This window comes from Miscanthus floridulus, chromosome 12, assembly GCF_019320115.1.
Source record: "Miscanthus floridulus cultivar M001 chromosome 12, ASM1932011v1, whole genome shotgun sequence".
Classification (NCBI taxonomy): domain Eukaryota; kingdom Viridiplantae; phylum Streptophyta; class Magnoliopsida; order Poales; family Poaceae; genus Miscanthus; species Miscanthus floridulus.
In genome coordinates this window covers 47,539,820-47,564,780 of record NC_089591.1, presented here as the reverse complement: position 1 = coordinate 47,564,780, position 24,961 = coordinate 47,539,820, and the positions used below count along the sequence as shown (strand labels likewise).

The window sequence follows — 24,961 nt, the reverse complement described above, 5'->3', positions numbered from 1 at the left end:
GGGGCCCACCGCGCCCCTCCTCGCCTTCCTTCTTGCGCTCTCCAGACACCCTCTCTCTTCGCGCTCTCCTCCTTCGTCACTCATCAGTCATCACACACGCCTGCGGCCGCGGCCAGCGGCCTGCCTGCCTGACACCATACCTCCCCCTCCTCGGCCCTGTCCTGCGAGCCGTCAGAGGATTGCCTCTTCGCTCCTCGTCTTCCTCACCCCCTCTCTCTCTCTCTCTCTCTTCCTTCCTCCTGGACCAGCTGGCCACCTGTGGCGTCACGCTTTATATAAGAGCACGCGGCCGGCAACCCTCTTCCTTGTGCCATCCTTGCCACGAGCTAGTAGAAGCTTTTTGCTGCTGACGCCTGACGCTGCCGCTGCCGCTGCCGCCGCGCCCGTTGGAGAGAAAGAGCAGAGGGACACTGAAACAGAGGAGCCGAGGGGAGCGACGAGACGAGACGAGCGAGAGGCGGCCGGCGGAGATCGATGGAAGCAGGAGGAGCAGGAGGAGTGGAGGTGGAGAAGGGCGTGATGAGGGTGCTGCTGGTGGACGACTCCCCCGTCGACCGCCGGGTGGCGCAGCTCCTCCTCAGCAGCAACTCCTGCGCCGGCTCATTCCACGGTCAGCCACACCTCTGAGCTTGTAGCCACCTCCTCCCGATTCCTTTCTTATCCTTTGATTCGTTCGTTTGCGTCGCTCGCACTGCGAGCTCGACTCGGATGCTTCCTCTGTTTTGTCAGCTCTGAAAGCACTATATGCGTGCGTGCATTTGCAAAGTTGATCTGCCTCTGGCTTTCATCTCCTGTCATGGTCTTCAGTTCGTTATTCGTGTCACTTCTGCTAATGTTTTAGATTAGAGTCGATTCTGAGCAGCTCGTGTAATGTTTCATCCAGTCATCGCCGTCGACAGCGCGAAGAAGGCGATGGAGTTCCTCGGCCTCAAGGACGGCGGCGGCAAGGTAACAACAGCCGAACCACCTGCCTCCCTCGATGCTCATTTCAGTTTCAGAGACTATGGATGCCCACGCGTCTGCGCATGCGCGCGTGACGGCGGCTTCTGTTCTCCGCCCCTCTTTTGGAAGCAAAAGGTCGCCGCTTTTCATGGCGGTAAAAGCAAAAGAAAACCCCTGCCTGCCGTCCGTCTTCCGGCCACTGGCTCACTGCTGCATCCACAAAGCTGCCTGCCTCTGGGCGTGGTTAAACATGGCCTGATCTCGCCATGTCCTGTAAAAGCTCAGCACGGGATGGAGAGTGTGTGGCAGGGAACTAGGGACAGTAGCTGCCTGCTGCCCTCTGCAGTACAGACTCCAACGGAATCCTGTTCCTCCCTCCATCCCTGCCTTTCTTTCAGGCCTCCTTTACCTTAAATTTATGTGCTCCAACCGTCCACTTCTTCCGTATGCAATTCTAGCACAGGTCACGTTTTCAGTACCGACCAATTAGAAATAAAAAAATATTCATATTTCCATAGCTGCATGCTTTTCGGGACGGCCTCCTTGTTAAAATGTTGCGCTGATTAAACTTGTGATGACGCTTTGCAGGAGCAGGCTATCGACATGGTGCTCACGGACTACTGCATGCCTGAGATGACCGGCTACGACCTCCTCAAGGCCATCAAGGTACTATTGCTGCTGCTGCAAGATCAGTCAGTCGATGCAGCATTTCTGAATGTGTTCGCTTCGTTTCTGCATTTCTGTATGTGTCTCAGTCTCACGCTGCAAATTACTGCTAAACTTCGCAGGCACTGACCCCCCTGAAGCCGATCCCGGTCATCGTCATGTCATCAGAAGACGAGCCCCAGAGGATCAGCCGGTGAGACAGCCAACCTAGTAGCTCCTTTGCTGTCCTCTTTGCAGCACCATTTTCTTTTCTCATGGCAGAGTTGATGATCATTCAGTTAAATAGGAGTACAAAAAAAAAAGGAGAGAGTAGTAAAAGCCAGTAGTCTGTTGGTCATAAACGATCGTAAATTTTCAGCCAGAATAGTTTTTTCCTCTCGTATCAAACCACCTAGCAGACCTAGCAGTACGTACCAGCCGAACAGGCTGACTCTGTAGCAGCAGACGGGGTTAAAAGCCCAGGCCTTACGGAGCTCGCCGTCCGTAACGGTGTCACGGTGCCTCACTGCCTCGGTCTCAGTGCAGTCATTCACTCGGCCCGTGACTGACTGACTGTACTGAAGGAGTAGCCAGTCAGCCGGTCCTCTCCTGTACCGGCATTTCTCCAAGGACTAGCGGGGCGGCAGCAGTGCGAGACAAAGATCCACGTCTCTGCTCGCGCATTCATGCGAAACCTTAGACCATCCATTCATGCATTGGGCGATGGCACTGCTGCTAGTGTAGCATCATCCGATTCTGCAAGCGATCATGGATGTGGTACTAACGACTTCTTGCTGCTTGCTCGGAGCAGATGCCTGAACGCCGGCGCCGAGGACTTCATCGTGAAGCCCCTGCAGAGCAAGGACGTGCAGCGCCTCCGGAACTGCTCCACCGCCGCCAGGCCCAGCAGCAAGGGCGCCGCGCCGTGCGAGGCTGCCGCCGTGGCCAGCAAGCGGAATAATAAGCCGCTGGTGCTGCCGGCCTCCGCCGCCGCCACTTCGCCGTCGGGACGGCGAGCGAACCTCGCCGGAGTCGCCATGGTACGTTACGTACGTCCGCGCCGGCCGCCACTCGGATGGGACGGTTAGATTAATTTCCTCATTAACTTCTCTGATCGATCGTGTCTCTCTGTTATTCCTTCTCTGCCAGGTGCTGCACTCGTCGAGCGTGGAGCTCTCGCAGTACCTGCCGCTCCTGCTCAAGCTCGTCGTGCTGGTGTACGCCGTGCTGTGCCTTGGCGAGCTCCTGCACAGATGGTCGTCGGGTGGCCGCTGCTCGCTCTCCCTCTGGTGCGCCGCCTGAGCAGCAAAGCCAGCAACGGTGCAGCGCAGTGCAGTGTGCAACAGTGCAAGTCCTTGGCACCGTCAGGAGGCTGATGATGCAAACGCAGAGCTCTTCTCCTGCTGCTGCACCAAGCAAAGCACCGGCCATTTTCAGGCTCCAACAGCCTAGCTAGTCGTTAATTAATCTAGGTAGAAGAAGATTGCCCGCTTTGAGATTCTAACCGGGGTTTCGATCGATGAGTGTCGGCCACGTACGCACGCTTGCTAGCTTCTTGGTGGCTTTTGTTTGTTAATTTGAGGGAGACGTCGTAGGAAGGAGGAAGAAGAACGAACCCCTTGTATCCTTGTATAGAATAAAAAATTCAGAGCAAAGTACCTGGCGTCCTTTTCGACCTGGATCCGGGCTGATAGGGGAGTCTTTTCCCGCGCCTGTTTCGTCCTGGGTGGGTGATGGCAACTGCTCACCGGCCTGTGTTTTTGCAGTTCAGATCATCAGATCCGATCCGATTCCCATCGGAAAGACGACAACGCAGGTTGACTTGATGTAGCATCAGATCCTTCTGATGGTTAAAGGTGTAAATAAATGCGTTCTTCCCAACTCGACGATTGCGATGGTCATTACTCATCAGTTTCTGTAAAACTTGAGCTGTGCAATTTCATCCAGCCAGATGAACGCATTTGTGGCAGCAGGGATTCATGCTACGATGCTAGTAGAGTAGAATGTTTTGATTTCAGACGTAGAATTCAGGCGCTGTAGGGGTGGGAGTGAGGTTCGTAGAGTTCAACAGGCATTGAGTCCCGACTGTTCGGGAGACCGTATCGTATCGTGGATTATTTACTGCTGGCTGGTTTGGTGTGAGAGAAAAACACTATTCCCGACTGGAAATTTACGATCGTTTACGAGCAAGCGAACAGGCATTGACTGTTGCTACTTGCTACATAAAAGGGTTCTACTGCTACGATACAGTGTGCAAAGTAGCGAGTTCCCTTTTCAGTCTTCTACACGTCAACGTCTTGCGGAGATGTAAATCTTTCAATATTTTCTTCCTCGTATGGATGGACCAGAATCATGCAAGAGCAAGACTTCAATGCCTTGTCTAACCTGATATTTAAAAGGAAAGAAAGCTACTTTTCTCTAATGGCAAATGTAAGTTCATCTATCGTCCTAGTCAAATTCTTCAAACTTTGATTATCAATATCTAAGAAACATAATTTTAAATGAAAATAGTTATATGATATCAAAATATTTTTCAAAAGAATCTAGGTCAATCTTTATAAATATAGAAAATAGATTTCGTATGTGGACCGACAAACATTGAGTAGCATTAGCTCCGAAAAGTAAGACCGATGAAAGGCGACAACAAATCCTCTGTCCACACGATTTCGTGGTGATAGTGTACACAAAAGCACTCAATCTGCACAGCAGAGAGCCAGAGACGCATTAGCCATCATAACGTGAAGTACTATCAGAACAAGATTCACATCGGACGCCCTTTCACATTTAACGATGCCAGATGTAGCGTTACTTCAACCGGCAATGATTTCTGAACAGATATAGTGCATTATTTACGCCTGCTGGTTCAAACATTTCTAATGTAAGTTTATCCTAGTTTTGTGGCTTCAGTTTTAAAACATTTATTTACGTATCATGATTAAATGACAGTTGTAGGTATTTATGTATTTTTCTATAAATTTAGTTAAAGTCAAAGAAGTTTTGACAAATCAAAACGACTTCCATTTAAAAACTGACTAAGGGGTTGTTTGAATCCAACTACTAAAATTTAGAAGGTGTGTCGAAAGAATGTTGCATGGGTTGTTCGGATACTAATAAAAAAAATTACATAATCCATCAGTACTCAATGAGACGAATTTTTTAAGCTTAATTAATTTGTCATTAGCACATGTTTACTGTAGCAAAACATTGTCAAATCATGGACTAATTAGGTTTAAAAGATTCATCTCACACATTAGTCGCAAACTATGCAATTAGTTTTGTAATTAATCTATATTTAATACTCTATGTATATGTCTAAACATACGATAAAACAACGACTAAAATTTAGGAGGGGCACCCACTAAAGCAAGTGCGGTACAGAATCAGATCGCTGTGCACAATCCGAGGATATCTGACGTCCTTTTGGGCTTGGATCTTGTATGATATGCTGATGCGACGTTGCGCCTTTCTTTTCCTGCATATCCTCTTGGGTGATGCGAACTGCTCACCTGTTTCGACTGTCTCCGACGAGGAGCCCCAAACACAAAATCGGTCACGCACAGTACTTTTGCCTATCAAAATCACGGTCCAACAGAAGACCCATTCAACGAACCCATTTTGGGTCCGACGTCTGTGAGAACGCAAAAAAGCGTCCTCGAGCAGAGACGACGCAAAAATCTTGCGCCGTGGTGGTGGGCGCCGCCGCGCCAGGGGAGGGGGCGCTCGCCCAGGGCCGCCGCCAGGGGGCGCGCTCGCCCTAGCGCCGCCGGCCGAGGAAGGGGCTCCCGCGCCTGTGCCGGGGGTAGGCACCGCGGACGCCCGGTCGCGGCTGCGGACACCGCCGTGGCCTGGCCGCACCGGAGCGCCAGCGGGCGAGCACCGCGGGGGGCTGGTGGAGAGAGAGAGAGAGAGAGAGAGAGAGAGAGAGAGAGAGAGAGAGAGAGAGACGCACGGCCGGAGAGCGGGCGCGCCACGGAGCGCACGCGGAGGAGCTCCGGGACGGCGAGGCGGAGCAGGATCTCGTGGAGGAGCTCCGACGGGGGCAGCAGCAGCGGGCCCAGCGCCGTGGCGGCCGAGCTCGCGGGCGATGGGTGGGGGTGCTCGCCGGCGAGGGGGGGGGGTCGGCCATGGGAGGCGGGGAGCCCCCGCGGCGCCGTCCCCGCTCGGCCCCCGCGGCACCTCCCTCCTCGCCCGTGACCGCCGATTGAGATTGAGGAGAGAGGGGGTCGGCTATGGGGAGAGAGGGGGTCGCCCGTGACCGCGGCTGTTGGAGAACGCGAGGTTTGGGTTCAGAACTTTTCACTGTGCATGACTCAAAATATCGAATGGGTCTTCGATTTGGGGACGTTCCGTTGGAGATAGCCTAAGGCCCCCTTTGGCTTGAGGGCGAAATGGAGGGAAAATGTAGGATTCTAGATCCTAAGGATTTGGCTACTGTTCACTCCTTTGGATGACAAGAAAGGATCACAGGAAAAATGGAGGGAACATTCCTATGGCAGCCAGCCATTCCGGAGGAAAAACGGAGGATTTCTACCATCCACTCCGGCCTCTTTTTTTGCTCGAAGACCGGGGCATCTTTGTCTGTTCACGCCATTTCTTTCCATATTTGATTGTACGGCAAGAGCAGCTGGTGGCTATCCAGGTCGTCGCACCCATGCATGCTTGTCGTCATTGTCACCAGGATTGCTTGTCACGGGTAAACAGTAGCTAGGCACGCACATGCAGTTCCTTTGTTTCACCTGAGTCTGCCAAAGGCGTTTCTGTTGATTTTCCTGAACTGTTAAATCCTCCGGGAAAGCACATGCAATCCTATCATATTCCTACATTTTTCCATTCCCATGTTTTTCCAATCCCATGATCCAAAGGAGCCCTAATAGTTCAGATGATCCTTCTGATGGGAAAGATCCCATTAGAAAAGAGCGCAATATGCACGAAGCATCAGATCCTTCTGTTGGGTAAAGTAGAAACAGGTATAGCTATAGCTCCCATCTCAACGGCTAGGTTTATGTAAGGCTGATGTAATAGCGCCCAGAAAGCATTTCTGAATTCTGACACATGCATAATATCGCATAATGTTTGGGTTTAGATGTTGACCTTTCGAGCCAATGGTTTTAGATTTACATGTTAAATATTTACATTCCTAGCAGTGTACAAATGTGGGATTCGTAATTTGGTATGCCTAATGGGATTACCCATATTCCTGTTGCTACATAAAAGATGCTAATTCTATAAAACAGTATGCAAAGTGTAAGTCACTTTTGTGTTCTACAGGTCGACGCCTTGTTGAGCTGCAAACTCTTTCAGTATGTCTTGCTTGTATGGACCCGAATCATGAAGGACCTTAATAACATGCTTAAGCTGGTATTATTAACACAAGAATATTAGTTGGGAGTGCCAGGAAAAGGCAGAAAGGTATGCAAATTGTGCATCATAATAAACTGCATTTCCTTAGGGCTCCTTTGGAAGCAAGGGGGAGCAAAACCCAGGGATGACACCCCCCCCCCCCCCCCCCACACACACACACACTAAGAACTAAGATGATAATTAAAATGATATCCCCATGGATTAGCCTTAAGGATTTTAAGAAAAGAAGTGTCTGATATAAAATAAACACCACACTAGTAGTGTCAGCAGTTACTCACCAAAAAATAGAATTTCTCAACAATAAGCTAGAAAAAGGTAAAATAAGATATCATGCCTTATGCGGTAATATATAGTATTTACAAACTACTGCTAGAGTCAAGGCCTGTTTGGTTGGAAGCCTAGATAACTTGCCTGGCAAAAAATGTTGCCTGGAAAATTGATGAAATCTGCCTAGCCAGGCAAACTTGAGAATAGTCTGTTTGGTTGGAAGCCTATGCCCGAGAAAACTAATAGTAGAAAGCTTTCCAACTTTACATCTAATTGATTCTAATATACAGTTTGATTGTATTATTAAAATGGTAATGCATACATCAATTTAATCTAGCAAGAAAAATAATAGATCAAATATTTTTTTAACAAAAAATTGATAAGTATTCAATCTATCCATAACAAAAAAAAATCCTGCAAGAAAATCATGATCCGTACATATTCTAATATTCATGTACTGTGAAACAGTAAAAGCTAACAAAGGTTGCTTTGTCTTATTATTATATTATAAATGCCTCCGTGTCCCCTAATCATGGTGTCGCTAGTCCAGGCAATGCCGCCGCAACGCCCAGGCAGTCGATTTCGGTGGCCTGCCCACAGGCAGCTGTTGCCTCCAGGCAACTATTCAGGGTTCAAAGCAAACAGGGTACAGGAAAAGTTCAGGCAACCGTTTTTCCAGACAAACTTAGCTCAGTCTCGCAACCAAACAAGCCCTCAATGTGTGTTTACTAAGATGTCCTGACCTTAGTCACACTCAGCACCGGCTAACATAGAATAGCATTAGCTCCAAAAGGTAGTACTGCGGCGGTAATAATTTCTTTTTTGTGTGTATATCAACTATTGGTGATGATACTGTACACTGGAGCACCCGATCCCATCAGAATGTGAGCTAATGTAGTGGAAAATATTGAAACGAAAACAGGACAAGGCTAATGTAGTGGAAAATATGAAACGAAAACAGGACAAGTTTCAGATTTAAGGGTGCCAGATGTGGTACTCAATCTAGGTGAGTTTGACATTGGATGTGGATGGCAAAACTACAATGATTAACTACAGATACTATGCACTCAGATGAAAGAGTAGTATATGCGTTCACAAAAGATTATTTTCAGCACACATAGAAGTGAGTAGAACAAAGACAGCAAGGTTGATATCACATAGTTTTGGCGAGAAACTGGTTGAAAATATCGACACGAAAATACCTGAGCCGTCTCATGTGTAAGAAAATTTCCAATAGCTGCCGCAAAACCAGGATTTGAAAAGTAGTGGCAGCTGTAAGTTGTCACTGGGAGGTAACCACGCTGGATCTTGTGCTCTCCCTGAGCACCTGCCTCCACCTTACTCAGGTTTAACTCTATGGCTGCTTCAATCGCCTGGACAACATCACTATTCTATAAGCAAACCATATAATGACATTGTTCCAAACATATGATTCTGAACATGAGCAAATTACCTGATAATAGCAAGCTTCAAAATGCAAATTGGGAAAGTAAGCATCTGGCAGGCATCCCCATAACCGGCCAAACAGTGTATCACCTCCAATAATGTTAAGAGCTCCAGCAACTAGTTTATCATCTTTTTCAGCAACAATAAGCATCACATTCTCCCCCATCTTTTCTCCCAAGAGGTGAAAGAAATCCCTTGTCAAGTATGGTCTGCCCCAACTGCAGTGAAAAGTAAGCTATGAGTGCTTTCTCTGGATCATTGGGTCGCCACAGAACTCATTTAATTGAACAGATTCGGACTTCGAAAACAGAGGACATAGGATGGGACAGAAAAGACCTATGGAAGCATCCCTACTTCCCTAGCTACAAGTGAAAATACAGAAAACTACATTACTGCACAAGCAAATTCTATACAATCCTAATTCATACCTACATATATGCCGCTCTTAATGAAAAACGTGCCTAGGCATGATCGCCACAAATACCTACAGATATGCCGTGTAACAGAAAGGAAGTGCAAAAAGGTGAGGGGGTCACGCACTCACGTAATGGTGGTTCTTAAAACTTTGTTGCCTCTTCCAATTCAAGTAGAAGGCAATGTGCTAGCAGTCACATGCATTTATCAGTAATTACTTCAAAGTTCAAACTCCAATCCTTTTTTCCCTAAATGACCATTTAGCCTATTTAAACACTACACAATGGCCAACTGTATCTGTTTAAGTGGCCATTACATTTAGCTCGATTAAATGACCTTTTTGCCTGATAATCTGCTAAATTTCTATTCCTTGCTTGCTTTGATTAAGTTTAGTTCTTAACACACAGTAGCACACTTAAATATTAATCCTTTAAAAAGATCATAAATGTTTAACAGAGGGTACAGAAAAAAAAAATAGACCAACCTAGGGGAAACTATGTGACATTGTAAATAAGAAGAAATGGACACCGGAATTCAAGTCGAAGAGTGAGTCAACAAGAATGGTGCTGTATCACGATATGTATGAATGTCGACAGAAGATGAACAACCATTTCAAGAACACCACGGGAATGGGATAATGTTAGGTATAGATTATAGAATAAAAAAATACAAGGTAAGAAGAATGTGAAACCAAACTGATTATCAGTTGTGTAATGGTAGAATTTATAGAAGGTGTCCAGTGGCTGCTCTGCAATGTGAATGGAAACAATTATAAGTAAGCTGTCCAGAAAGCAACAAAGCTAATGAGATATTGGTGAAGAATATGAAAATGTAAAAGAAGTGACTGAAGAGTACGATTAAAGAATATCTCTCCCTTATAATTACCTTTATTTTGTCTCCACGAAGTCGCTTCATTTGCAAATTTTGAGCAGGAATCTGGGAAGTTTCCAAAAAAAGATTACCCTCAATTGACAAGCACATTTGAATCAATTAAGCCAAAAGAAGGTAAACCTTTTTACGTTCTTGTCTGATATTCTTCCGTTTAGGCTGCTTCAAATCCATCAGAAACTCATCAAAACTGAAAAAACATGGTGAACAAAGAATATCAGCAAACATTGTGAAATCACAATAAACTAGCCAACTAACATGTAATCTCACAAAGTTTAGCACAGAATCAACAAGGCAGTGATTCCATAAAAAATCCACTGTTTTAAAACGATGGTCCACATGCTATGCTTTTATCTGAAATGTGTCCTCTTAGCTACAATTATCTGGTCAAGATAACTACTTTTTTTTGGCACTAATAAAGGAAGAAGTTAGCCAAAATAGGTATAAGACCTCATGGCCCACAGAGAAAGTCTAACCAGAATGCTATAACAAGCTGATTCACCACTATTTACAGATAAATTATTACAGCAAATGATAGAGAGTATATCAACAACCAAGTGTCATTTTTTAATAAATATGAGATGTTGTGGGAAAAGAACAGAAAAATGCCTTGAGTTAACAGTATACGAGGGAAATAGTAGCTGCACCCAAACTGTGAGCTTGTTTGCACTTCTAGTCCACCAAGATTTTCTTAAAACTAGATGTCCCACCCAAGCATTGAAACCCCCAAGTTGCAGTATAATATGGTTAGAACTTAGAAGTCCCAACTTCAAGCATTGAACAATCCAGAAGGAAATGCTATTAATATCATAATTTGTTAGCACCTCTTGTAATTCCGATTTCTCCAGTGATATTGCAACCCAATTCTTTGTAACAACCCACTATCCTTCAATTTGCTGAATTCACCTTCAGACGGAAAAGTAATATGTAATGATGACACATTCATCTGAAATGCAGCAGAAACCAACAGATATTAACTTGGTTCAATACATCAGAAGGTAGTCTTTTAAGAGCTATACAGAGATAGTTGATAAATAAACAAAGCAACCCAAAAAGGTTGTCACTACTTCACATATACATGAGCCTACATCAATAATTAGTAATGTGAAATCCGTCCCAGTTTGAATTAGGCCCATGGTAGCCCATGTGTGTGTTGATGCAAGTTTGTAGGGGTTTAGTCCCACCTTGCTTGTTGAGGGTGGGTTAGACTAATATATAAGGTTTGTAGAGTCCATGCCATCAACCCCAGGTTAACCCTTTTATGTGAAGCAAAAAAAGCTTAAGTGGGTTAAGCTTAAGTGACCTTGGTTTCATGCCCGGAAGGTCAACCATGGAAGCCATTTTCTTAATAAGACAAGTTATGGAGCGGTATAGGGAGAAGAAGAAGGACCTACACATGGTTTTTATTGACTTGGAGAAGGCTTATGATAAAATACCAAGGAATGTTATGTGGTGGGCTTTGGACAAACATAAAGTCCCAACGAAGTACGTCGGGCTCATTAAGGACATGTACAACAATGTTGTGACTAGAGTTCGAACAAGTGATGGAGACACGGATGACTTCCCGATTAGGATAGGACTACATCAAGGGTCAGCTTTGAGCCCTTATTTGTTTGCTTTAGTGATGGATGAGGTCACAAGGGACATACAAGGGGACATCCCTTGGTGTATGCTTTTCGCGGACGATGTAGTGCTAGTTGATGAAAGCCGGACAGGAGTGAATCAGAAACTGGAGTTATGGCGGGAGACTTTGGAGTCCAAAGGTTTTAGACTTAGTAGAACTAAAACTGAGTATATGAGATGTGACTTCGGCACTACTACTCGGGAGGAGGAAGATGTTAGTTTGGAAGGTCAAGTAGTGCCTAGGAAGGATACCTTTCGATATTTAGGATCAATGCTACAGAGGGACGGGGATATTGATGAAGATGTTAGCCATAGAATTAAAGCAGGGTGGATGAAGTGGCGGCAAGCGTCTGGTGTCCTATGTGACAAAAGGGTACCACAGAAGCTAAAAGGCAAGTTTTATAGGACGGCGATTAGACCTGCTATGTTGTATGGTGCAGAATGTTGGCCTACGAAAAGACGACATATTCAACAGCTAAGTGTCGCGGAAATGCGTATGTTGCGTTGGATTTGCGGTCATACAAGAAGGGATCGAGTTCGGAACGATGATATACGTGAGAGATTAGGGGTAGCGCCAATTGAAGAAAAGCTTGTCCAACACCGATTGAGATGGTTTGGACATGTGCAACGAAGACCTCCAGATGCACCGGTGCGTAGTGGAATCCTAAGTCAGGATAGTAACGTGAAGAGAGGCAGAGGAAGACCGAAGTTGACTTGGGTAGAGGCAATAAAAGGAGACTTGAAAGGATGAAATATACCCAAAGACTTAGCCTTAGATAGGAGTGCTTGGAAGATAGCTATTCACGTGCCTGAACCTTGATTGCTTCTGTTGGGTTTCAACTCTAGCCTACCCCAACTTGTTTGGGACTTAAAGGCTTTGTTGTTGTTGTTGTTGTTGTTGTTGGGTTGGTGAGAGTGTGAGCGCTCAGAATGAATGTGAGTTATTTGGACTTTGGAGTGTTATATACAAGTTAACACCATAAAGATAACGAAACGAAACATCACTTCAGCATTGACTCATCACCAGCACACATTAAGTAACGATCAAGCCCTGATTTAGCAACTTTGTAGCTGCAAGCAGACAACCAAATTCTTATATTTAAATGAAACAGACTTTGTGCCCTTTGGTATACACTGTAAATGTCAAGAAAACGAGAATGAAAGAAGACAAATGACTCAAGAATTAAGAAATGGTGAGTCCTAGAGGATATCACAATGCCATAAACAGACTTGGTGCCCTTTGGTATACACTGTAAATGTCAAGAAAACGAGAATGAAAGAAGACAAATGACTCAAGAATTAAGAAATGGTGAGCCCTAGAGGATATCACAATGCCATATGAAGTAGAGCTGATAAAAGGTGGAAATAATGAAAGGTGGAAACAATGAACAGTAGCACATAGATGCTATAACTATAGGATGTTTGCTATAATTCTTAGCCACTACTTTAAACAAATATTTGCAAGAATGCTAACCCAGATACCTTGGTAGTCAGGCTTATCAAACCTTTGACTAGTGCATCAAAAACTGGATCACGATATGATGTTTTTCGAAGTAATATTCTTTGACCAGTTACTGGAGTAAAAGGCACACAAGACTGGAGCTTTGGATAGTATTCAAGGCCATAGTTGTAGTAAGCTTCTGCCCATGATTGATCAAACACAAACTCTCCTCTAGAATGGCTGCAAGTTCATAATGTTGTCGCTCAACCAATGAACAAGATGAAAGGAGCACATAGTACATGGGAAGTAGGAAAACAGGAGATGATATTCTGTTAATGATGTTAAACCTTTTAAGGTAAAGAGGAACAACACCTATAATATGTCCATTCTCATCCCGTGCAATAACATGGAAAGGTAACCAGCCAGTTTCCTGAAATCAGTCGAGACCAAGGTCCCAAGGAAGACAATAAGATAACAGTGTGTACATCCATGAATATTGGTACTGAATAAAAGTTAGAGCTAATCTTTGTTCAATCTATGGGAGTACTTTTCATAAAGAAAGCAACTGTGCAATTAAGAATCACAAAAAAAAGAATCATAATCATGATGGGTCAGGCTAAGCACATAGAAAAAGAAACTCCCTGGTCATAGGTAATTCATAATTTGTGATGTCTCAATATGCCTGGTGATATTGCAGACAAATCTTGTTTGTAGTTCTGTTGTCAATTAAAGACAGCAAATTTATCATCAAAATCAATGTGTTCAACATTACACATGCTTATAATGGAGCTTGAGCACTTAACGGTTAAAACTAGTGTTCACCTAAACGCTAAACACTATACAGTTGGTCACCTATCATTTAGCCATAATTTAGGCTAAACGACCAATTAAACGGTTAAACGGGCTAAACGTCTGTGTAGGCAGTAGATGAACAGTGATTAAAACGGAAATATCTTTGTATGATATGACGAGAATACATGGTGATTTATGTGCTTACCTTTACCGCAGAACGTGATTCTTCTAAGCTTGAGAGGAATGCATAAGTAAGGAAAGGGTTAAAGTTTTCAGGATCATCTGGATCACACGCACAGGCATCCCAATCCGCAGCAGGAATGTCCATGATAGAAGAAGCAACAGAAATGGATACCTCACGTGGTTTTGCACCCACCTGAAACAAACGGGCGATTAAGGAAATCATGAATTAGGTGAATAGGTCCTGGAAAAGGAGTTCACTCAAGAAACACAAAACACCTCTGAGGCTGACCCTGAGGGCGTATATGATTCAGCAGGAGGGATCGGTTGACGTGTTGTCGTGTCTCCCTTAGGCCACCCAAAAAGTGCATTGACCTTTAATCGTGGCGCCAAGCTTCGGAAGCCGACTTTCGAAGGTGGATGTCCCTGCAAATGATCGTCACCAGAGTGAACAAACTTAGTTTTGAGAACAAAATTCTGTAGCAGGATGAAAAAACATCATACAGAACAGAACATAGGTAAACAAAGGAAGCTAAACAGATGCCAGAATGGGCGTAAACCATATGGCCACTTTAGACCAAACTTATTCTGGAACAGCCCAGGCAGTTTGCAGCGTTGAATGTTACATGTGCAAATGACTCAGACAAGCAACTTGTAGTGTGCGATATATCCATTTCTCTCCTGCTTAATGTTAATGAAGCACTCGAACAAACCATTTTTTCATACATGCCATACCATTATCTAACAGAATCAGTATATGTTATACGTGGAAATCATGATTTCTGCGTGTGGCATATATTATATATATACTGACAATCCAAACCATCAATCCGGCCCTTCAGTACAAAACGATCATCCAAACAATTGTGCACATCAGCCTTCTGCCTCCAAATCTAACACTCACTCAAGTAGTACTGTTTCGTGTCAGTCCGAACAAGCAGCCTGTTCGGCAGGCCGTAAACGATCGTGGATTATTTACTGTTGGCTGGTTTGGTGTGAGAGAAAAATACTGTTCTAGCTGGAAATTTACGATCGTTTACGACCAAGCGAACAGGCTGAAGATAATCCATGGCTAAACGGGTTCCGCCCATTCCCTCCCACAAGAATTAAGAATATGGCAGCTTCAGAACGAGGTGCGGCGTTGAAACCCTACGGTTCTCTGGAGCTCACACTAACCGCACCGCTGGGCGTGGATTCCACCAGCGGAATTACACTACATCCGGGGGGGAGCACTCACGCGGCGGCAGTAGCGAGGGCCGGAGGCAAGGACGGTGGGGTAAGGGTGCCGCGTCACCGCCGCCGGCGAGGCCATCGCTTGGTCTCGCGCCTCAGGCTCGCTCCGCTCCGGGCGCCGAGGTGCGAGGAGACGCGCGAGCTTCGGGAGAGGGAGGCGCGATGCTGACGCCTGGGTCCCGCGAGCCAACTACGTGATGCGTGGTGTGGGTGTGGCTTCTTCGCGCAGCAGGCTGCTGCGGGCCACCTGGCTCCACGAACTGCTCTGCGCTTGCGAACCACAATCCTGCACGAAAACGAAAGCGCGCACACGGGCAGAGGGGCCACATCGCCAGGGAGGGACGGAGGGGTGTGCCGCAGAAACAGCTGCCACGTTGCAAGCAGGAAGCAGCAGCCCAGCGATGAAGTTGCTCTGCTGCTTGCCGAAGGCCTTGTTTAAATGCAAAAAAAAATTGACAAAATGCACGGTAGCAATTTTCGTTGTTATTTAGTAATTAGTGTCAAATTATAGTGTAATTAGGCTTAAAAGATTCGTCTCGTGAATTTCGTCTAAACTGTGTAATTAGTTTTATTTTTTATTTATATTTAATGCTTCATGCATGCGTCCAAAGATTCGATGTGACGAGGAATCTTGAAAAATTTGGCAAAATTTTGGAGAACTAAACTGACCCCAAGTTGCCCATTTTTAAGTTCTTTTTTTCTAAGTTAAAAAAAAAAGTTCTTTTTTTCTGTTTTATTAGGATGTGGCCATTAGCTCAAAAGCTCAGACAACCGACCTCGAGCCCAAGATCTATGACATCACAAGTTGATTTCTGTTCACAATTGACAGGGCACGAGGAATGCCATGCTCGAAAGCAAAATGCTTGGAGCTTGGAGGGCAAATGAAATGTCAGTAAATCACAAAGCCTGAATCACATCTGTCGGCAAAGCAATGGATTACAGTGAAGAAGATACGAAGTAGACCAGTGAGATATGAGTTGTGACGAGTGCTTTTTACCAGCAGAGCCTCTAGAGGAATCACACATACTGGTTATTGACAATGGCAGCCCAATTCTGCACTACAACATTGCATGTCATTGCCGTACACTAGCACAATTTCCGGTCATTATAATCACAACATTGCATGTCAAGTGGGAACGAAGTTACTGTTCAAGGAGGTTAAATAACATCACATATGTACAAATTCACTTTATTAATCAAGAAAAATAAACAATGAGTTGCTGGAATTTCCTATTACCCACCCTGCCATTCTAGTTTCATAGGCAGTGGCTATGTCGGCACAACTGATACATACATCATGTTACAATTGTACAAACTTCTACAGGTTCACCTGCGGCGGAATTTCGGACGAACCGCAAAAACACCAGGCCTCGGCTCATCAAATCGATACCTGCGAGCAGAAGGTTGTCAATCATACTTGCGTGTGTACACTTAGATGTAGAGTTGTATTGATTGCATCGAATGTTACCCGTTCTCAATAAGGAAACCCCTAACGGCAACAGGCAGTGAAGCCTGCCCTTTGCTATGGTTACCCATCCCTGTGTAAAGTACAAACAGAAATGAGTTATTGCCATCATGAACATGAAATCATTATTTCTTCTATATATGCTGTTATTAACTGAACCAAATCAACGCATTATCTGCTTGTAAAATGATACCAAGATGCTCTCATCCATTAAATTGCACATTTGCAGATCATCATAATTACAAAGATAGTGGCAAGAAAAGTGATGAACATAAACTGTTTCAGTTTTGATATGAAACCATCAACTGTATGCGATAGGAAAGCATGCATAGAGGAACAACAGATTACCTGTGATCACATGTAAGATAGACTGCTTAGGCCGGCGTAAGACCACCTTCTCAGTGGCAAGCTCAATGTTTGAACCAGTGGTTGATTCAGAATATGCAGACTCCAACTTAGCTAAGTCCTCAGTTGAAGCTGACTTATTCCCAGGTTGCTGGAACTCTATCATGTGGAGATGCCTCTCCAATACTGCCACAGCCTCTGATGCATGAAGACCATGCATGTCTATCTTCCAGATGTCATTATTGCTATTCCTAAGCCGAAATATTTCTTCCGCTGCCTTGTTATTCAGCTTTTCAGCAGCTGCCCGCTCTTCCTGAGCTCTGAGAGAGAGTTCCTTGGCAGCAGCATGGTCACCTCTCAAGAATGCATTGCTGGCAGACTGGGAATGCTTTGTGGCAGCCCTGCCACCAAAAGGAAAGAAAGTGGCTCGTTATTTCACTTGAAAAGAGTTGACTTTGGTCATCACATAAAACAAGTGTACAAACCTTAAATAAAAAATATTGCCATCTTCAACTGTCTTAGTGTCTGATCAATTTTTATGGACTGTTAGACCAATAATTCAAGGATTTCATATTTCTTTCTAGAATGCTTTACAAATTAATGGCTTTGAATGCTCATGCAAGTTTGGAATTACAAGAGTAAATGGTCATATGCAAGTTCTATGCTAGAATGAACATCCTAGGCTCCTGGTGGATAGAGAAAGAATAGAGACACACTTCTTCTATGCATAGCCCAGAGCAAATATAATGCTAACAGCGGACAATTTGAAAAACATAAGCAGAAACGAGGAATCTCATCATACCTCAGCATCTTCAGTGCATCTTTCCGGTAGTTTAAGTAATCATCATCAATCTCTTCGAATTCAGGCTGCAAGGGTATAGAGGGAAAATTCATCGGCGGCAGCAACAACTGTGAGCTATCTGGATTTGCATTGCCTGCTGCAGCACTTTCTGATGGTAATCCATGTGTTTTATTCATCACAGCAGCAGGTTGGCCAGATGTTGTGCCCTCTCCAGTCTGCAAGTCAGGAGAGACCATAGCTTTCAACAAATCAGATGCTTGGCTGACATCATTATTCACAGCAGCTAGTACATCCTCGATTAAATTACTGTCGGCCCAACTGTGTGCATCTTTCAAGAGCTTAACTTTATTAACAGATGCAGAGATTGCACCGTCATTCCCATTGTCGACATTAGCTGAATGCTTACTTCCGCGTCCAGTACTAACAGCTCCAGAATCAACAGAAGGGCAAACCACTGAAGCAAAAGGCTTTGGTTTCAGCCCATTCTTTTCTGTAATGGAGCTGCTAGCAAGATTGGGGGCTCCAAAACTTGAGAGAGCCGGAAATGAATCAGCATCACCTTCATCCCCACTGCCATCTGCGCTGCGCCACTTGCGATCAAACGCAGCCCACCCAGAGTTTGCAATCTTCTGTCTATGCATTCCGACAGCTGGCTGCCTTGTTTATCTGTCTAGTTTCAGCTAAAACTGAAGAAGCTGCCAATGCTGTGATTGCTATCACAAGGATGCTGGGTCAGTCGCTTTATTTCCCACCACCAGCTGAGAAATCCACCAGTGTTCTCCTATAACGTGGGAGCAAAAAGGTCAGCTCAGTTCACCCAATACAGGCTCTTCGTAATTAGACTTGCGGCTGCTTGTGTTTCACAAAATCACAAGCATGCTCCAGTTATTCTATCTAATATGTTTGAGTCTAACATTATTGTGAATATTGGGATTTGGTCTGTATGATCAGATTATCTCTTTGGTGGTGGAGAGTCAACTGTGAGGTAGGAGTAGCTCGAATGAACAATCTACTGGTTACAAGAGTTAACAGCAACCAAGCCGGCTTAACACCAAGGCCATCAAAATTAGCACAAATGAACATCCAATCCACCCCAGAATAACAATTGCACGGATACAACCAAATCGAATCAGTGAACGCACCTCGACGAGCCGTTATTTGGAGGCGTTGACCCACAGCTCCCGGAACCACGGCGTGGCGGGGGCCGACAGGGGCAGACGGGACGGGCCGGAGGTCGCTTCGGACGTCAGGGCTACGGCGGCAGCTTTGGTCCTTCCGAAATCCATCAACGGCGTCGGCGCTTCCCGGTGAGCAAAGGGGAATTTTTTTTCCTCCGCCCGGCGAAGTGGGGACAGTTGCGTTGTTGCGTGGGCGGCGAGGAGGCTATTATAGCAGTACGGCCGAACGGCCTACCCCGGGTTTGGTTGGTGTGTGTTCGGGCTCGATTTCCGTTTGGTGGACGGCAAGGCAACGAGCAACCACGGGTATTCCTGGCGAAAACGCGTGTGCCCTGGCAACTGGTTTGGTTAATTTGTGGATTCGGAGTCAGTGCCTTGCCCCACGCTTGAGCGCTGCTCGGCTTCCTCCCCAAATCCCAATCTCCTGCTCTTTTTCAAGACGCAGCTGAGAAGAAATCTGCAGCCGGCAGCAGTTGGTTCCTGCTTGCGCTCAACTGGGTGGCTATCAGTGCTAACGGCAGTGCGAGCATTAACAGCTATTGAGTACCACAATGACCACGGGTCCACAAAAACTTGCTGTTTGGCTTGCTCTTTGAACTGGATGCAGCAGTCGATGGTCAACTTGCATTTCGAGTATTCGTCCATGGGCTTGAAGAAGCATATAGATCCTGAAAACGAGAACTCGGTTAGTCTAGTAAGGGATTTCTAGAATCCCAGCCTGTTCGCTTGCTCGTAAACGATCGTAAATTTCCAGCCGGGAACAGTGTTTTTCTCTCACACCAAACCAGCCAGCAGTAAATAATCCACGATCGTTTACGGCCTCCCGAACAGGCTAAGGTTGATAACGGCGTGGATATGCGTTAAAGGCAAAAGCACATAATGCGAAAAATAACGTCATATCATACATCCACAAATTCAAGAACCGCGATTCAAGTTTTATAAGAGTTAGGCTCCACTTATGTCAGCTTTAACTCCAGTTCACACAATGTAATTATTCATTGGCTGCAACCTTTGTAATTTGGTAATTTCTCCTTATCCTTGTAAGTTTTGTTTTGTTAGCTCCTAGCTAACTTGCCCTGTAACGTTCATGTGTTCTTTTATTAATAATAATATTTGTTCGGTGCTGGGGAGCTTTTACTCCACAGTTTTTGGGTAAAAAAGAAAGAACCGTAATTCAATCTGTAATGAATTTTTTTAATAAGAATCTGTAATGAGTGTTAATGAGCTTCTTACCAAAGTGGAGGAAGTTCTGAACCATAGCACTAGCAGGTACAGGAGTCTGCATGCTTTATTTCTCCAAAGTTCATTCACATGAAGGCTCAATTACTGGAACTGGCATGTACAGTGCAAATTTCAGATCCGAAGAGAAACAATATTACACGGAGCATGACACAGAAACAATACCAATCCTTGAAAACTCTTCCCTTTTTTTACCTTCAGATCTCTAGTCAGAGTCCGCCCATGGAGATGTTGTTGGCAGTGTGTGCAGTGTTGACACACTGCCAAGCGCCAATACCAACAACTGTTACCCTGAACTTGTCATTAACACGAGAAGTGTGTATGGTATGCACCAATATGGTTGGAATGAAGGAAACATCTACTTCTTTTTAACAGCAAAACACGAGTTATATACTTTCTAAGGGCCTTGGTTAACTTGAAATTCCATGGTCTCTTTATTGGCCTCAAGATCCTTGCAGTGCTCACATTTTCAGATAATGGAAATAGTCTCCAGCCTCTGCAGTAAGCCATGAACCAGGGATGCACACAACCATAAATTATTAGTTCTCATAAAAATGCAAGATCAACCTGCTTCAGAAACAAAGTGAAAGTGTTAGCAAAATATTCAGTGCAAATCACATCTTCGGTGCAATCCATGAAAACCCCATTAAAACCATACTTCGGAGTTTTCAAAAAAATTGAAACTATGCACACCAATAGTGCATCTGTAGATGTGCATTGTCACAAAAATTGAGATTCATACTCGTTTTGCAAAAATTCATATGAAAATAACAAATTTGATTTGCATATGCACTTGGCTTGTAGAAAGACAAAAGGAACTGAAAATTTGAGAAGCCATAGGATGCAATTAAATTACCATCTGCTAGGACATGAAGATGCTTATTATTCCTGGACATGCGACAAGCCGACAACAATTGCCTTCTAAGCAACTGAACCTCCTAAAACAAAACTGTAAATCCTCATTTTTGCCTCTGCCAGCAGGATGAACTTGTCAGCACAACGGTACGGGTATAAACATTAATGGCTACAAAATATTAGTTTCATGTACAGATCAATAGCACCCAGCAGGCAGGAGACAAACTAGAATGCTTACATGACTGGGCTACTGCATACCTCAGTGAGACAAAGGAGAATTTGTTACTATTTGCAGCCAGGAAGTGGAAGTTCTGCAACAGGAGTCAGGAAAGCCACCTTAGCACATCTTTGATGAAGAGCACTTCACTTCTAGTTTCTGCAACTTGTGGTCACATAGATTTCATCATTGTCATGTTCTGCGTCTGTGTATCTTTGATTTGCTGATACAAACTTCCTAACATATCGTAGATACAAGACCTATCTTGGTGGTTAGTATCGCTGGCTATGAACAAATGCCTAGTCTTCTCAACCTCAATCCAGCTGCATCCTGCAGGTTTCTTCATATCCTTGGACTTCATCAGTTTCCGGACATGCTCAACACCATCCCATTTCTCATCAGCTGCATAGATGTTTGACATAATGACATAGTTCCCAATGTCCCCCTCTTCCATCGAGAACAACTGATCAGCAGCGAGTTGGCCAATTTCGATCTCTCCATGGACCTTGCATGCCCCTAGCAGGGAGCTCCATGCATTGGCATTGACTGCATGAGGGGGCATATCCAAGGCAAACATATATGCATCTTGGAGATGTCCACTACGGGCAAGAAGGTCAACCATACACGCATAGTGTTCTGCTGTCGCTACAACTCTGTGAATCTCTCTGATGGACTTGAAAATTTTGATTCCTGCATCAACCAGCCCTGCGTGACTGCATGCTGACAGGAGCGTGGTCAGAACTACATGGTCTGGCCTAATGTTAAGTTTAAGCATTTTAGAGAACAGCTCTACTGCCTCTTCTGCCATTCCATGCATCGCATAACATCCAATCATGGCAGTGAATGTAACAAGGTCCTTCTTTGAGCTGACCTGAAAGATGTTATATGCATTGGTTATGTTGCCGCACTTTGAGTATGCATCAACAAGAGCTCCTTCAAGATGGATGTCTTCTAGGGATGCTCTGAGCATGTAGGCATGGCATTGTCTCACAAGCTGTACAGAACACAAATGGATGCAAGCCTCAAGAATGTTTGCAATGCTAACAATATCAGGCTTCAAGCCTTCAGATTGCAAGTGATTAAACAGACTGAAAGCTTGACCATCCATGTCATTCTGCGCATACAACTGGATCATCAAATTCCATGAAGTCAGGTCTTTCTCAGCCATATGGTTGAAGATCACCTCAGCATCCTCTATACAGTTATTTTTCAGGTAGCAAGAAATCATTATATTGTCAGTTACAATGTTCCGCCCATCATGGTTTCTGAAAAGTATGCATGCATCGTGTGAGTAGCCACACTTCACATAAGCATCCAGAATAGCATTTGCTACTGAAGTTTCACCTGTATAACCAACTCGTAGGGACCACCCATGAGCTTCACGGACCATCTTAATCCCGCAGAAGGTACTCACGTGTATAACATTCAAGACTGTGACTGAATCCCACTGATTTACCCCACGGCACATTTCACTCATCAATACAAAGAACTTCTCGATATGCTGTTCGCTGTTGGCACAAGCAGAGAGAAGTGCATTCCATGAAATTGAGTCTTGGTTCGGAATATCGGTGAAAGCACGGAAAGCATCATCAAACCTATCACAGTGACTATAAAAGGTGACAAGAGCATTCATTAAGGATGTTTCTTGAAGAAGTACTGGCCTTTGAAGGATGTAACCATGAACCCCCATCCCTGCTTTGACATCACCTACTTGAGCACAAGCAGTGAGCAGACTGATAAAAGAAACAGAATCAGGAGCAATTCCTGTAGACAGAAGCCCCTGAAACAGGCCCAATGCTCTATAGTGATACCCATTCATCACATATCCTGCAATAATGGTGTTCCATGATACGATATCCCTCATATCCATATTTGCAAATATTGATTCTACAGCCTTCATTTCAAGCACTTTGGAATAATGTGTCATCAGTGCATTAGAAACAGATACATCCATTTCCAAACCATGCCTGACCACGAAACCGTGCACTTCTTTCCCATGATACCTCCCAAACTCCGTGAATGAGCACACAGGAAGAATACTAGCCACTGTTGAATAATTTGGAAGAGATCCCAGTGAGATCATCTGACTGAACAGCGCAAGTGCCTCTTGAAATAACCGATTCTCTATGTACCCTGCGATGACCGAATTCCATGAAACAACATCTTTACAGCGAATAGAAGAAAACACTCTATGTGCATCATCCATTGCCCTGCTTCCACCACATTTTGCATACATTGACACCAATGCATTTCCACAGAGAGTATCTGACTCCAAACCAGTTTTCACCACGTAGCCATGGACGCTTCTGCCGGTCCGCAAATGCCTCCACTTTGCGCATGCCGGAACAATTATAGCCACTGTCACTGCGGTCGGCATGCTCTGCCCCACTACGCCACAGGAGAGCATCGACCGTAACAAAACAAAAGCGTCCTCGAAAAGCCCACGGCGAGAGCACGCGGTGATGAGGATGTTCCAGCACACCGCGTCGGGGCGCGCCATTTCGTCGAACACCAGGAGGGCGTCCGCGAGGGACCCGAACCTCCCGTACGCGTCCATGACCGCCTTCGCCACCGTCGCGCTGCTCGCCACGCGCCCGTACTTCACGGCGAGCCCGTGGAGGCACCTCGCGAGGGCGCCGCCGCTGCCGCCCGGCACGGCCATGGCCGACCTGATCGCCGCGGCGAGCTCGAGCGCGCCCGGCCGGAGGCCCTCGGCCAGCATACGACCAATGTGCGGCGCGGCGGGGGCAGCGAGCCCGAGCGGCGCGCTACCGCGCTGACTCTGCATGTGACCGGGAGCGGGCGCCGCCGCGTGGAGCGCGCGGCGCGCCGCCTTGCGAGAAGAAGCAGATGCTGCTGCATAGCTCGTGCGGCCGAGGCTGTGATAGCGCGCGCGCATGGGAGGGAGGCTGTCTATGTCGTTGGAACGCCTCGAGTTTCAGTGTCGCGTCTGGGACTGTGGGAGGGACTGGCCGGGGCGAAGGGAAGGAGCGGAGCTGCGGACTCGGGCTCGGGCTCGGGCTCGGGCTCGCGCAGGTGGAGGCGTGGAGTACACAGTACAGAGGTGAGCGCCGAACGGACGGGGCTGCGGACACCGGACAGCTTGCGTGGTGATGAAACGTTTGTTTAGTAGGGATAAAAACAGATCGGATACGTATGGATATCACCGATATTATATTTATTTTTATATTTTTGTCTGGATTCAGATTTGAATACGGATAGTGTCAACTATGTCGGATATGATATGATTGAATATCGACATCATAAATATGCGATTTGAGTATTCGGATACGGATACGGTATCAGATGTTGGATATCCGGACTCGGATACGGACAGATCTCAACCCCTCTAAACGGATTCGGTTTCGAATACGGTCAGAAAATATCCGTACCGTTTTCATCCCTAGTTTCCAGCGAAATACATGATCTTTGTTAATTTAATAATAGCGAATTATAAATACGTACTGCGGTGGATTCTCAAAAGAAAAAATAAACTCTGCACAAATCATGAAGCAAACTAGTCCAATTAATTTTAATCCAAACAAAAATAATCTCATGCTACTGCTACATAAAGTAGCACGCCCAAATTTGTCGATGGACTCATCCAAGTAACAGCAAATTAACAGAA

General features: G+C 45.3%; 2 protein-coding genes and 1 pseudogene across 12 annotated transcripts; 1 reads left to right on the top strand and 2 right to left on the bottom strand.

Moving 5' to 3' along the window:
• Positions 1-52: 52 nt before the first annotated feature.
• LOC136495312 (two-component response regulator ORR1-like) lies at positions 53-3,264 on the top strand. Of its 3 annotated transcripts, none has more exons than XM_066491270.1 (6): positions 53-610; positions 884-948; positions 1,537-1,608; positions 1,731-1,801; positions 2,399-2,627; positions 2,737-3,264. In XM_066491270.1, exons 1-6 carry the CDS (start codon positions 475-477, stop codon positions 2,887-2,889), a joined length of 726 nt encoding a protein of 241 aa, XP_066347367.1. In that variant the 5' UTR covers positions 53-474; the 3' UTR covers positions 2,890-3,264. The 3 variants fall into 3 exon arrangements, with proteins under 3 accessions (XP_066347367.1, XP_066347366.1, XP_066347365.1); XM_066491269.1 differs by having other exon boundaries at positions 1,534-1,608; XM_066491268.1 differs by having other exon boundaries at positions 54-610; positions 1,531-1,608.
• Positions 3,265-6,647: 3,383 nt separating this feature from the next.
• LOC136495311 (uncharacterized) lies at positions 6,648-15,491 on the bottom strand (annotated as a pseudogene).
• A 916-nt stretch (positions 15,492-16,407) lies between these two features.
• Positions 16,408-24,420, bottom strand: LOC136497727 (putative pentatricopeptide repeat-containing protein At5g08490). Of its 9 annotated transcripts, XM_066493580.1 has the most exons (8): positions 21,118-21,214; positions 20,457-20,828; positions 20,256-20,354; positions 18,987-19,690; positions 17,845-18,625; positions 17,046-17,443; positions 16,701-16,770; positions 16,408-16,622 (listed from the first exon to the last, which is right to left on the bottom strand). In XM_066493580.1, exons 5-8 carry the CDS (start codon positions 18,483-18,485, stop codon positions 16,559-16,561), a joined length of 1,173 nt encoding a protein of 390 aa, XP_066349677.1. In that variant the 5' UTR covers positions 18,486-18,625; positions 18,987-19,690; positions 20,256-20,354; positions 20,457-20,828; positions 21,118-21,214; the 3' UTR covers positions 16,408-16,558. The 9 variants fall into 9 exon arrangements, with proteins under 9 accessions (XP_066349677.1, XP_066349673.1, XP_066349669.1 ...); XM_066493576.1 differs by lacking the exons at positions 16,408-16,622; positions 16,701-16,770; positions 17,046-17,443 and adding an exon at positions 21,355-24,420 and having other exon boundaries at positions 18,483-18,625; positions 20,457-20,757; positions 21,118-21,232; XM_066493572.1 differs by lacking the exons at positions 16,408-16,622; positions 16,701-16,770; positions 17,046-17,443 and adding an exon at positions 21,375-24,420 and having other exon boundaries at positions 18,483-18,625; positions 21,118-21,232.
• Between the last annotated feature and the right edge of the window lie 541 nt (positions 24,421-24,961).